This window comes from Macrosteles quadrilineatus, unplaced genomic scaffold (assembly GCF_028750875.1).
Source record: "Macrosteles quadrilineatus isolate MER2022 unplaced genomic scaffold, UCM_ALF_1.0 Scaffold_6__1_contigs__length_79288215, whole genome shotgun sequence".
Taxonomy (NCBI): Eukaryota; Metazoa; Arthropoda; class Insecta; order Hemiptera; family Cicadellidae; genus Macrosteles; species Macrosteles quadrilineatus.
The window spans coordinates 28,871,516-28,884,340 of NW_026542599.1; the positions used below are offsets into that span (position 1 = coordinate 28,871,516).

Here is a 12,825-nt window from a genome sequence, read left to right on the forward strand (position 1 = left end):
TTCCATTTGTGAGCTATGTTTCAAGTTTAATTTATCTACCTCATCGGGAAGTTAGTATAAAATTGATTGCAAAATTTGTACCGGACAAGAAAGCGAGCTAATAAAAACGTTTTAAAATGGGATGGAGTCTACAGTCTATTTGTTTTGGTTAGTACTGTACATCCATAGATAAAACGGACTATGTTTTATATATGGTACATCTTGATCAGCATCATACATATGCAATACAATACAAGTACCCCATGTTATTAAATTACCTGATAGCACAAAAATACGTCAAATGACACTAACTTGTTGGATATTCTATGCTACTTTGTCTCATATTATTTATTATTGTGATAATTTCAATACAATCGATTTACTATACACGATTATATACAGTGATAATATTAGCATATATTAGTATGATAATACGGAGAAACATTGATGTTTTCTTCTATTGTCCATGAGTTTGATTCCCGCCTTCCCGCCAAAAGGAAAAGATGGGTGGGAAATGGGAAATACTAAAATATTATTAATCAATTTACCATGGGAAAAATTTTAGGTCTAATGTCTAATACTAATGCAAATAAACTAATACAGACCAATTAATTAACATTTTCCACACATTTTATCTCGTGAATTTAATTATTTAAAGAATGTTCTTAAGAATAATAAATGTGTTGGAAGACTCTGTTCCCGCCATCAGCATTGTGCTATGTGCTTTTTACAGGCCTTTGTTACATTCATTCGTCAAGTAAAGTAGTAAAGTAAACATTGTCTGCGTTCGCGTTGGTGTGGTGTAGTGTTGTGAACCTGGAAAGTGGAAATTGTCAGTGATTTAATTTAGTGTTATTATTTCAAAATGGGTTGTGCGGATGGAGGAGAAGATTTGTTAAAGAAACATCAAGACTTGTGTCATGCATTGAACATGGATAAAGAAACGGCTTACGTAGCTTGGCAAAGCTATGACAGTATAAGGCAAAATTACACATTGGAGGTTGGTTTACTACAGACATTACAACCCTTTACTAACTTACCTGAGGCATATTTTTATCCCTTTCAAGGTTATTTTGCAAATTGTGTACACTTCTTATGCTTTTAGTTTCGTTAGTTGTATGAATGATGAAGTTCATGTCAAAGTTTTGGTTTCTGAATAATCGGCTGGCTTCCATAGGCCTAGGTAAATTGATACAAGAACATTAAAATCTTTGTCTCTCTGTTCTTATCTCGTTTTAAGTTAGGTATTTTTACCATGTCCACTTCTTGACTTGTCCTAAGTTACTGCATTATCTGTATGCCTAAAGGAATCAAATCTACCTATTGTCTATTATTATTAAGTTAGTCTATCATTATGAGATGGGGACGCCACCGAGGTGCCTATTTTTACCCAAATATGAGTGGATTTTGAGTGTATAATAAAAGTAGAATGCTGTAAGATGATCTTTGTAGCTTTGTAACTGATTAAGATCAGCTGTTTCATTAATCAGGATAATTTATTATTTCAAGCCCGGAACAAGTTAAAGCTGTTGGCCCGCCCTACGTTCAGGAATTGAGTACCGGTATAGTCAATTAAAACTGAATAAAATTCAGAACAGCTAGGACTAGTTTACACGCACGACTTAAAGGCAACCTCTGGCAGTTTTAATAGGAAAGTCATCTTGTAACTTAAACAAATGTCATACCTAACTTATGTCCACCTAGGTCTATTTCTTTAATCCGATTATCTAGGCCCATAGGATGCCTTTTAATTCTGATAATTTTACAATAAAACAGCTAGACTTAGTTTATTGTGTCGATTAAAAGCCTTGATGTGAGATTGGTGGCCGATTCGCTCGGAAGATGACTGAGGGCTAAGTTATGGCCCTAATGCAATGAGTTTGAGGGTAAAGTGCTGAAGTGGGTTATGGAATGTGAAAATTGCTGTGAAATCCTTTTTCTTTTGTGGTCTTCTGTAAGAAGTCTGGGTAGGCCTACCTGCCAATAGCCTAACATGGCAATTATTTGGTATGTCGACAACGCGATATTATGTACTTTTTTGATGTCTACTTACAGTATTTTTCACGCTGAATCCAAAAATGCAATCAGTCTTTGTCGGAGAGATCCTAAATGATCGTAAAACGAGGGTCAACATTACGAATCTAAGGTTCATTGAGTTATACTGATGGCAATATGGCGTGGTCTGGACGGGTCCGTATGTGGACTGAGGACTGAGTGAGGAGGAGAGCAAACAGCTGTTTGTACTCGATACTTAATGCGGAATGAAATCAATTCGTTTTGAAACCAGAGATAATCAGAATCAGTTCCTATGTAGGCATGTGAGGAAGGTAGGTCGGGTTTTATGCGGATTCATGACTGTATTAAGTGTTTTGAAGTGAGGTTAGATTAGGAAGGTAAAGGTTAGGTTATTATGAACCGACTCATTAATTTATGCAACTTCCAGACTCCGCATTTTTGATATTTTTATTTCATTGTGTTTCACCCACTATTTCAATTGTGCAAAAACAGTCTGGAAGTTGCATAAATTAATGAGTCGCATCGCTTACGCATTTTTGATATTTTTATTTCATTGTGTTTCACCCACTATTTCAATTGTGCAAAAACAGTCTGGAAGTTGCATAAATTAATGAGTCGGTTCATAATAACCTAACCTTTACCTTCCTAATCTAACCTCACTTCAAAACACTTAATACAGTCACAAATCCGCATAAAACCCGACCTACCTTCCTCACATGCCTACATAGGAACTGATTCTGATTATCTCTGGTTTCAAAACGAATTGATTTCATTCCGCATTAAGTATCGAGTACAAACAGCTGTTTGCTCTCCTCCTCACTCAGTCCTCAGTCCACATACGGACCCGTCCAGACCACGATACATAAACTATTAATGCGTAAGCATTTTTGATATTTTTATTTCATTGTGTTTCACCCACTATTTCAATTGTGCAAAAACAGTCTGGAAGTTGCATAAATTAATGAGTCGGTTCATTATAACCTAACCTTTAACTTACCTAATCTAACCTCACTTCAAAGGACTTAATACAGTCACGAATCCGCATAAAGTCCGACCTATCTTCCTCACATGCCTGTTTTGACATAAAATGTGATTTAAACATTACTTTTAAGGTTGGGTTGGGTTAGGTTAGGTTAGATTAGATTAGATTAGATTATGTAACTCTATTTATTAGTTTCTGATACATTAAATTATGCACTGTGGCACGTTTTCACTTTTAGACACAATGGGATTATGTACTATGGGATTATGCACTATGGCACGTTCATTAACAGACGTTGAGGCATTAGTCAATGGTTCAGGATTGGAATGAGGACGATGATCATGGCGGCAGTGGCCTTGCTTCTATTACTGATATCTTACGTGAATAGATTCTATTTTGTTCTATAATTTATGTTGATGTGATTAATAGTTTATGTATCGTAGTTGATTTATTGTATTTTCTAAACAGCACCAAAGTCCATTTTCTTTTCAAAATCTAGTTATTGCATATTGTAACTCTGATTTTGCTCTCATGGCGTCGTGTGTGGTTTTGTCTGTTATTATCGAATGTAAACAACTGACAGCTGTTTCCACTCCACAATCCTTCCTCCCCTTTAAGTGTTAGTCGCCACTAGAACTTGGACTCGTCCATACCACAAATATGTGAATATTACAACAAAACTGAAGCTTAATATTAATTATTTAACTGTACGGTCATTTAGGAATCTCTCCGACAAAAACTGATTGCATTTTTGGATTCAGCGTGAAAAATACTGTAAGTAGACATCAAAAAAGTACATAATGTCGCGTTGTAGACATACCAAATAATTACCCCTAACATAATTTCTTCAGAACTTTTTAGCGTACATTTTTGAAACCTCCTAGCCTATTTTCTCTACTTTAACCACTATCATTGCATGAGGGTCATAAACTCCAGTCACGATTCAAATGTCAGCATCGGATATGTTTCTTGCGATAACAAATGTAGCACTGATCTTCTCTCACATTCGGTGGGAGATTTTATAAGCTTAGTTTACAAAATTTGTAATTTACAGCAAAGCATTCATGTCAGCTACAGAGCTGGAAATTGTGTCATTCTGTTCACAAATCATGCCAGTAAAGGGTGAAGAGCCTTGTTGCGGCGTACAACCAAACTGCTTAGCCTACGCAAAACCGGCCCTTAGTTTAAAAACCACCCTCGTAGTCTATTGTTTTATTCTTAAAATTGTTGTCCATAAAATAAGTTTCTCTCTTGACTAAATGGCCTATTTAGATTAACTATTACATGCTTGTTTGTATAGGGTGACCAGCTTCATTGGCTAGGCTGCTCTCTATATGTGGCTTGCCGAAAGTCAGTAGCCCCAACTGTTTCTAAAGCTTCCACTCTGGTAGAAGGAAATCTTGTAAGCTTAACACGGTTACTGAGGTTATGCAATCTAAGGTAAGTAGACATGTTTTAACTCATGCTAACTTGTAACAAGTAGGCCTATTATTGTTAGTTAAAATTCTTATTTCTGCATTGTTAGGCTTAGTTGTTTACCATATAGGCTACTCCATATTAAAAAAAAAATAAACTAGGCTATGTTAATAAATCTTGGTCAAGTTTGGTTTCACATTAGGGACCTACCTTAGATTAATATTCTAATAGCCTATGCGGGAATTTGTTCAAAATCAAAGTTTGTAAAATGGGGTTGGATTCCAATGTTATTCATTATAGAGGAATAAATTATGAACTTAATTAGGCCTAGGGTATAATGAATGTCTATTAAGTCTGATCTTAAGGCCTGTTAAAAATATTATATTGGATTATCTTTTTTGTTGTGGTCTGAATCCTAAGGAAGATATTCGTCTCTTTCCCTACCGGTATGTAAGTATTTGGCCAGCTTTGAGGTCTTCTTAAAAGGGGTCAGGGTAGGCTAAAAACCTATATGCTACCTATATCTGCTTATCACTATAGCTTTTTGATTCGAAACTGGACCCAGCTGTCCTTGATCAGTGTGCTTTTAATAAAATGGTTCTGACTAATGAAACAGCTGGTCTTGGTAACAAAGCCCACTAGCACTTAAGCAAGTTTTCTTTTTTATATGAAGAGCGCCATATTTAGCACATGAAAATAAATAAATTTTTAAACAAAATACGAACACGGTCACGAAACATTTATCTTACTAATATTATAAATGTGAAAGTTTGTTTAAAGTTCAACGCATAAACCACTGGACGGATTAGGCTAAAATTTGGCATGATGCTAGCTCACAATTCCGATTAACATAATATTCTTATCTCAAAAATCCACTCAGGCTCCGCCCCAGTGGCTCTGTAGTTCCCCATGTTAACCTTATGAGTATTCATATTTAAAGTGATAAAGAATTTAGTCAGCTGTTTCAACTAAAAAAGTTGGTTCTATGATATGCAAAAGTATAAAAAAGTTATAAGATTAACCAATAGGGTGCAGCACTATATATATATATATATTTTCATTTATATGTAAAAAGCTAATTTGAACTAAGCGGCAACAAAAAACTGTGATACGCAATGAGAACTGTCAAAGTAGGATTGTTGTCATGAATAATTTGTGTTTCTTTGCGAATTTTTAATAATTTATTTGTATTTATTGTTTAGGTGAAGTGGTAGAACATTATGGCTATGGTAGATGTTTAATACCATAGTATACCGTAAATTTAAAGAAGCAAATTTTATCAAACTGTGTCCTCCCCCAGCTTAAGTATAACTGCAATAAGCTTTTTAAACTTATATGCCAACCCTGTACGAAGGACGGGTACTCTGCTAGTGGTAACTTCCAACCACTAAAATGTAAAATCATGCCTATTATAAAAGCCTAGATTATAATACTGTGCATTGAATTTTCGCATTGATCAAAATAATGATCAACTCTTGGTCTGATGGAATTTGAAGTATGACACTGTCAGGGGAAGTGTGGTAGACAGGACACAACCTGAGGTGATAAGATAACAGACGTATACCTACTGCACTGACCACCGGCAGTCTGGACTCTGACTCTGCCGGGTTAGTGTTGTCTGTTATCAACCGATCAGTTATCATAAAAATGTTTTGTGCCCATGTTTTTATTGAGTTTAAATGTGTATGTGTTTATTTTTATGTACTAAATATGACTCTTCATGTGAAGAAAGAAAATGTCCTTTTACAGCCTGATGATGGCCCACATAGGATACATGTAATATGTGCCCACCACTGAAGTTGTTTATCATTAGGAGAAAGAGCAGAGGGCCTAGAATTTATCCTTCGGGGACTCCATGTTCAACCAACAGTTCACCAGAAGAAGCACCCCTGACCACAATAACTTCCAATTTCTCAAGGATGACTTGACGGTCTCCAGTACGACACCAGTTGCTCGCAATACCATGTGAACTACACTGTAACTATTAATCTTCACCCTGTCATATTTATTTGTTTCAGCTTGTTACAATTTTTTAACAAATCAAAAAAGTGGGCTGACATGACGAATCTCTCTCCTGAATTCCGAGACAAGTTGAACCGCCTGGAAAGGAACTACAATGTGTCAAATGTGATATTTAAGAAATTCCGACTAATGTTTAATGACATGTTTGTGGAGCCAACGATTGATCAACCCCGGCAAAACAAAACTAAGAAACAAAGGTAGGGCCTAACTTTATATTTACAAGCTTTAAATTATACTAAGTTTATGGGCTAATAGATCTAATAGGCTTAGTAACGTTATTTCTTTATTTGGATATTTTACATTTTCGCAATCAAACAACCCCATGTATTTTTCATTGATGCTTTGTAACAATCCAGAAGGAAATGACAAAATATTTGTAGATCTAATTAAGTAAATATTTAAGTACCGGTACAGTTGGTTCTTGATAATCCAAAAACCACGGGATTAAGAGAGTTCGGATGACTGAAAATGTTGGATAACATAAAATAATATGGCTTGTTTACATTACTCTGTAAGCTAAGCAAATATTGATAAAATCAACTTGTTTAAATACACCTAGGACCTAACACGTCATTAAAATACAGTAGAACAACCTCTCATATCTGACCTCGGCATATCCAACTCCTCTGGATATCCAACCTAGCGTCCAACCGTCTACCTGTTACTTGATAGGCGATAGCACCGAGTGTTTGGTTAACCGAAAGGACGATCACGGGTGTTGCCGTGATCGCGGGAGACGATGAAATTGTCACCGAGACCGAAGGATATCCTCACGGATTTTGCCGTGATCGTGGGAGATGATGACCAGTGTCACTGAGACCGAAGGATATCCTCACGGGTATTGCTGTGATCGTGGGACTGGGAGATGATGACCAGTGTCACCGAGACCTAAGGACATCCTTGCAGGTGTTGCTGTGATCGCAGGAGATGATTACCAGTGTCGCCAAGATCGCAAGATATGCTCCTAATGATATCCAAATTTTGACTGTTCTATGAGGGCTTCTATGGACACCAATTTTTACTATTAGATTACAAATTACTCATTTAGCTCGATCAAAATGTGTTGGAATAACTTATCTTGTGTTGGATTATCAAGTGCCAAAAACGATTTGGGTTTCAAGTTATTCTTAGTCTATGAGCCTGAATTAAACCAAATAGCCTAATCTAAAAATTATTCATTGCAATAGTCGAAACAATCTTACTTCCAACACATATGAAACATATTTTATGTATTACATGTTAGTTTTTTACTTGGAAGTAACCTTTAGGTGTGCCCTTTCAATGGCAATTGACAATGTATATTATTGTGTCGTAGGACTTTGCCTTGCACGTCGAGTCGGTTGTTTGACTTTGTCTGGACACTTTATGTAAGTGTGAAATCAGAGAACCCGGACAGTAGTGATGACCTTGTCAGTTGTGTACATCTGCTCCTGTCATGCTGCGATCTCATCTTCGCTAACGCTGTGATGGCTGATCGTACGGACCTGATCAACAATAAGTTTCCAGGTAATTAACATCAGCAGTATGTCTAATTAGCAGTTAAAATATAGTTAGAAAATTACCATTAATAAGGGAATTTAAGGTGGGAAAAGTAAAATAAACGGTATCAGAATTCTGACACATACTTTCTCCCATAAGTTTGTCAACAACCTTTATCATGTGTAAGCGGTGAGAGTAAATATACGGAAATGGGATTTGTAAAATTTTCTTCAGATTTTAAAGGACAATAACATACTAAATTTTTATCAAAATCGTTCGAGCCAATTTTGGGAAAATCTGATTTTCCGTTATTTTATAGGGTTTTTATGGGAAAATAACATAATTTACAATAACTTTTGAACCGTAATTTTTACAGAAATGGGATTTGTACCATTTTGTTCAGAATATAACATACTCGAAATTTTGACGAAAACAATACTTTCTCCATATACTATGGTATAGGGGGAGAAAGTAAAAGGTGGGGCCTAGGGTAGTATTTGTAGGATATTAATATTTCAGGTATGATAAGTGTAAGTGACTATTTCTTACACTGAATAAAAACCTGTATGGTGAACCTTAATACAAATAAGAGACCTAGTATTTATGTATACAATTCAAACAAATCTCAAATAGCCTATATTAAAAAAAAATACCCCCGCCCCAGCAAACCTGCCGACTAAGCGAATTTCCATTTGTCTGATTTTCAATTAAATTTATTTAAATAACATTAGGTTTAATGAGTACCTAGGTTTGCTGCTACAAGGGAACTAATAAAGTGTATTTTTTAGTAAAATATTAATAGCTTAGTGTAAAATAAATAAATTTGCCAAGTTTGATCAAAATATATCCATAAAAAAGCAAAATACAACAGTTTACAATATTCTCCATAAGAATAACATGGGAATTTTAAATTTACAATTTTTGAATTTTCTCCGTTACCAATAATTGTACAAATCACTTTGATACACTAAATTATTTGTTTTTTTAAGCTCTTTAAAAAGGTCAAGAGAGAAATTGGGTAATTTTGTTTTGAGGGTCAAAAATGAAACCATTTTTTACCCCATAAAACCTCCCGTAAAACCCCGTTCCTATGGTCCGATTATGCTGGTTCGCGAACTCATTCAAGTTTATCCCGCCTTACACCTTTAAACCAAATTTCATCAAAATCGGACAAAAATTACTCAAGTTGTCGCGTTCACGGACGTATATATATATATATATAAATCTATATATATATACATATATAAAAATTTGAACGAATGGTGTTTTTGGCCTCTAGGGACTGAAGGGAATGAAAAAGTAAATCGGTCCCGGGCTTAAGTCTTACCGTGCCACCTACGGTAAAAGCTACTTCCCTATAGGGAAATTCGCTAAAAGGGAGATAAGGGAGGACTTTTCTCTCAGACATTGCAATTTTGTTTCAAATCGCCTCGAGCACTTTCCAGCACTAAGTAAAGAACTACTGCTCTGAAACGGTTCAAAGTAAAAGTCAAAACATGCTTTATTCATTGTTTTGCCTAGCATTGAATGTGTTGTACATTTCTTAAAACTAATCCTCATAACTACAATTGTTTTTTACGTTGGTTTTTTATAATGTTAAAATTAAGGTATAAGGTATAATTTTCAATTTAAGGTCATTAGTTATTTAAAGACTCAATCTAATAAGTACAATGCACTCTCAACTAGATGTTCTATAAATTTTAGCAACTGTTGATTTAGTTTATTATGGGTGAAACTTGTGTTTAAATTATTCTTATTGGTTGAATTATTCTTAAGCCTTACAGTAGTTATATTATGTAAAATGTTTTGTTAAAGGTGTTCCAAAAAATTATGGAGAAAGATGTTATAAACCGCCTACTGAACCACCATGCGTTATGTACCACCTTTGTCAAAAATATGCAAGTGGTCTGGTAGAAGCAAAGAGAATGAAAGAGTATTTCTGGAAAAACCACATGAAGAGATTCTTTGACAGAAAGGTACTGTGTTGGTATTTTGTTTCTTTGTATGTTAGCCGTTTTGTTAAAGGCAGTTTGTGTTATAAATTGTTTAGCTACATTAATGTCAAGAGTTGTTTTATAAACTCGGCAGATTTTTTTCAGTGCTTGCTCTACAAAGAACTGTTGATATTAATTGTGTAAGCAGATACCTGTACCGTAGACTAACAAACCAAAAGTAGACTTCTCATCCCATTGTAAATTTTGAATCTCATTTTTCTTGTCTGACACTGATCACTACTTACTTACTTACTGCCATGGCCACTTGTACCCTAGCTGGTACTTGGCCTCACCAACACGCTGTCGCCAATAGTCTCGGTCCCATGCATCTTCCTCTACAAGCCTCATCCTTTCCAAATCTTTTCATACTTGACCCCACCACCTGGCTTTCGGTCTACCTATTGGTCTTCTTCCCCTCGGATTTCCTCTGAGTGCTATCTTCAGTAGACTCTCCTCCTTTCTCCTTAGGATATGGCCAACCCACCTTAATCTTCTACTCTTAACTTCTCCAATGATATCAGGGTCTTGAAATAATTCTCTTAGCTCCCGGTTGTGGCAGATTCTCCATACTCCATCTTCACATACTGGTCCATATATAGTTCTCAAAACTTTGTTCTCAAAAGTTATTATTTTCTTTTCTGAGTTCTTGCTCAGGATCACTACTGTCGACAACAATTGTATTTATATTATTTTAGAGTTAATTTTGTGATTAGTGCTTTACTGTTTGGTTATATAACTAGGGTACGAGTTATTATTTATGATTATATAGTTTTATTTGGTTAAACAAGGTTTTAAATGACTGAAATTACCATAAAAAAAATTTTAAACAAAGCACAACCTCTATAGTGTACCGGACAGAACTAACAATAAACTTGGCTTCAACAGTTGTTCCTATGTTTTATCATTGAGTATAAACCTAACTTATGTTAGGTTATGTCTATACTCAATGGTTTTATCTATGTCTTTTCTTTAGGCTACTTTGCTGGCCATTGTGCATTAAATATTGACAATTAACTTTATACTTGAAATCATTGGTGTAGAAATATTTTCATAATTAATTTTATTAACAGAGTCATTTTTTTCAGATTCTCCAAGGAGACCCAAAAACATTCAGCGGATTATTAGACCTGAGCAATTTTGAAAACAACTTAAAAGCTTGTAACAAATTGTATGAAGAGTATGTCCTAAGTGTTGGGGATTTTGACGAGAGGATTTTTCTGGGTAAGTAGCTGCATTGCTTTGTGTGATACTTTTCATTGAGTTTCCGCTCACTGACTGCATGGCTTGTTATGCTTTTGCACCTCACCCACTTTTTGAGTTTGGCTATTTCTGCACATGAAAATTGTTTGTTTTTGTTTTGTTTTTATGTTGTATCTATTACATTTTTTAAATTTATTCCAGTAGGTTCACTGTTGATTTTAATATGTGCTGTTTTCTGTTTGAATTTTTTTCTCCAGGGCTGGCACATGATAACATAAGCTTCGGTGTGTTTTAACTTTTTAACCGAACCTATAGGCTTTTGAATTAGCAAGGATCACTGGCCAAAGTGAATTTACAAAATTTGGTAGAAAATGTCTAACACTCCCCAATTTAAGTCATAGATACTTTTCTATGAACTCTAGTAAAAAATACATTGTAACCTCCACAAAGAGAATTCTTATCATTATCTTCACTTCTTTTCTAAATAGTGTAGGCCTATAATGAGTTTTTTACCAAAATTGTTTGGATCAAATTTAATGAAAAGTAAAATATAATACAATAATTTAAGGAATGTTTTTGGGAAAGCAGGCTTACCTGAATAGAGTGGATTAATGTTTCTGGAACAAGATACATCAATGTAAGTTGCACCCTAAACAATCATTAGAATACTTGACTGACACTGACAGTATTTTCAACCAAGCAAAGTTTTGGATTACAATAAAAGATGTTTAAGTCCTGAAGACGATTTTCTTCCTTACTCGAACCTTAGTTGAAAATGCTGACAATCAAATATTCTATACGTTCTATTCTAATTATTGTGTAGGCCTGCAGTGTAAAATGTTGAGGGTTTCCCATTCAGTTGAACCTGATGTGTCTTCAAACCTATGCCTATGAGCCTAACAATTTTTAAATAGGTTTTATAATAGATCTAAAAAAAATACTTTGAATTCAACAAACATTGGTGCAATATCCACAAGCAGGTTATCTAGACCGTTGAACGTATTTTAAACCGTGCCAGCCCAGATTGACAAGTAATTTACATTGTGCTAATGCTTGTTGCTATGTTGGTGTTGTGGTAGTCAAATGCAAAGAAGCGTGGGTAGATAAGCCTCGACCGGGACCTTCCTACAAACAGTTGAGTCCAGATAGACCTGCGTTGAGAACACTCAACTTCTCAGGTAACTTTGACACTCCAACCCCATGGCTCCAGATATTGAATCAAAACTAGTGCACCTGTTGTTTGAATTCGAGCAATTGCAAAGTATTACAGACGTTATATTACAATACAAATACCGTAACAGTCACAATTTCCTATGATATAAAAGAGTCAACTCCAATTGAATCAATCACTTCACTCCAGTTATCGAAACTGAGTGAAAACGAACTCACTCTGTACACTCTCTTGTGTGTATCATATGTGTTTACTATGAACAGCTGTAATTAATACAAATTATTTGTCTGTTTAAGGAAACAAAATGTTTCCTTTCACAAGAAATACATTAGGATTTTGACGACCTGTGGGGCAAAGCCCAAAGACTTTTATTACAGTCTACTCAAAAAATACTTAATTTTGACACATCGTTTTTAAAAATACGTCCATTATTATCGGAGGAGTAGGGTTACGTAGAAATCGCCTTCACGTATTATATATAAGGATAATTATGATTATGATATTGTAAATTACTGATTATGTCACATAAATAGTACCTATCTCAGTATAAAAAACCAAGGGTGAAA

At 35.0% G+C, this 12,825-nt stretch overlaps 1 protein-coding gene across 5 annotated transcripts in view; it reads left to right on the top strand.

Annotated features, from left to right (window-relative positions):
• The first annotated feature begins 787 nt into the window (after positions 1-787).
• LOC128996854 (retinoblastoma-like protein 1) overlaps positions 788-12,825 on the top strand; it is a 31,006-nt gene continuing 18,968 nt past the window's right edge. For 4 of the 5 annotated variants that reach the window (XM_054422362.1, XM_054422363.1, XM_054422361.1 and 1 more), the window contains exons 1-7: positions 788-979; positions 4,278-4,417; positions 6,412-6,612; positions 7,731-7,921; positions 9,710-9,870; positions 10,974-11,109; positions 12,168-12,266. In XM_054422362.1, coding sequence (XP_054278337.1) covers positions 845-979; positions 4,278-4,417; positions 6,412-6,612; positions 7,731-7,921; positions 9,710-9,870; positions 10,974-11,109; positions 12,168-12,266 — 1,063 coding nt within the window. In that variant the 5' untranslated portion in view covers positions 788-844. The remainder of the gene's footprint in view (positions 980-4,277; positions 4,418-6,411; positions 6,613-7,730; positions 7,922-9,709; positions 9,871-10,973; positions 11,110-12,167; positions 12,267-12,825) is intronic. The other variant, XM_054422364.1, reaches the window with a different exon arrangement.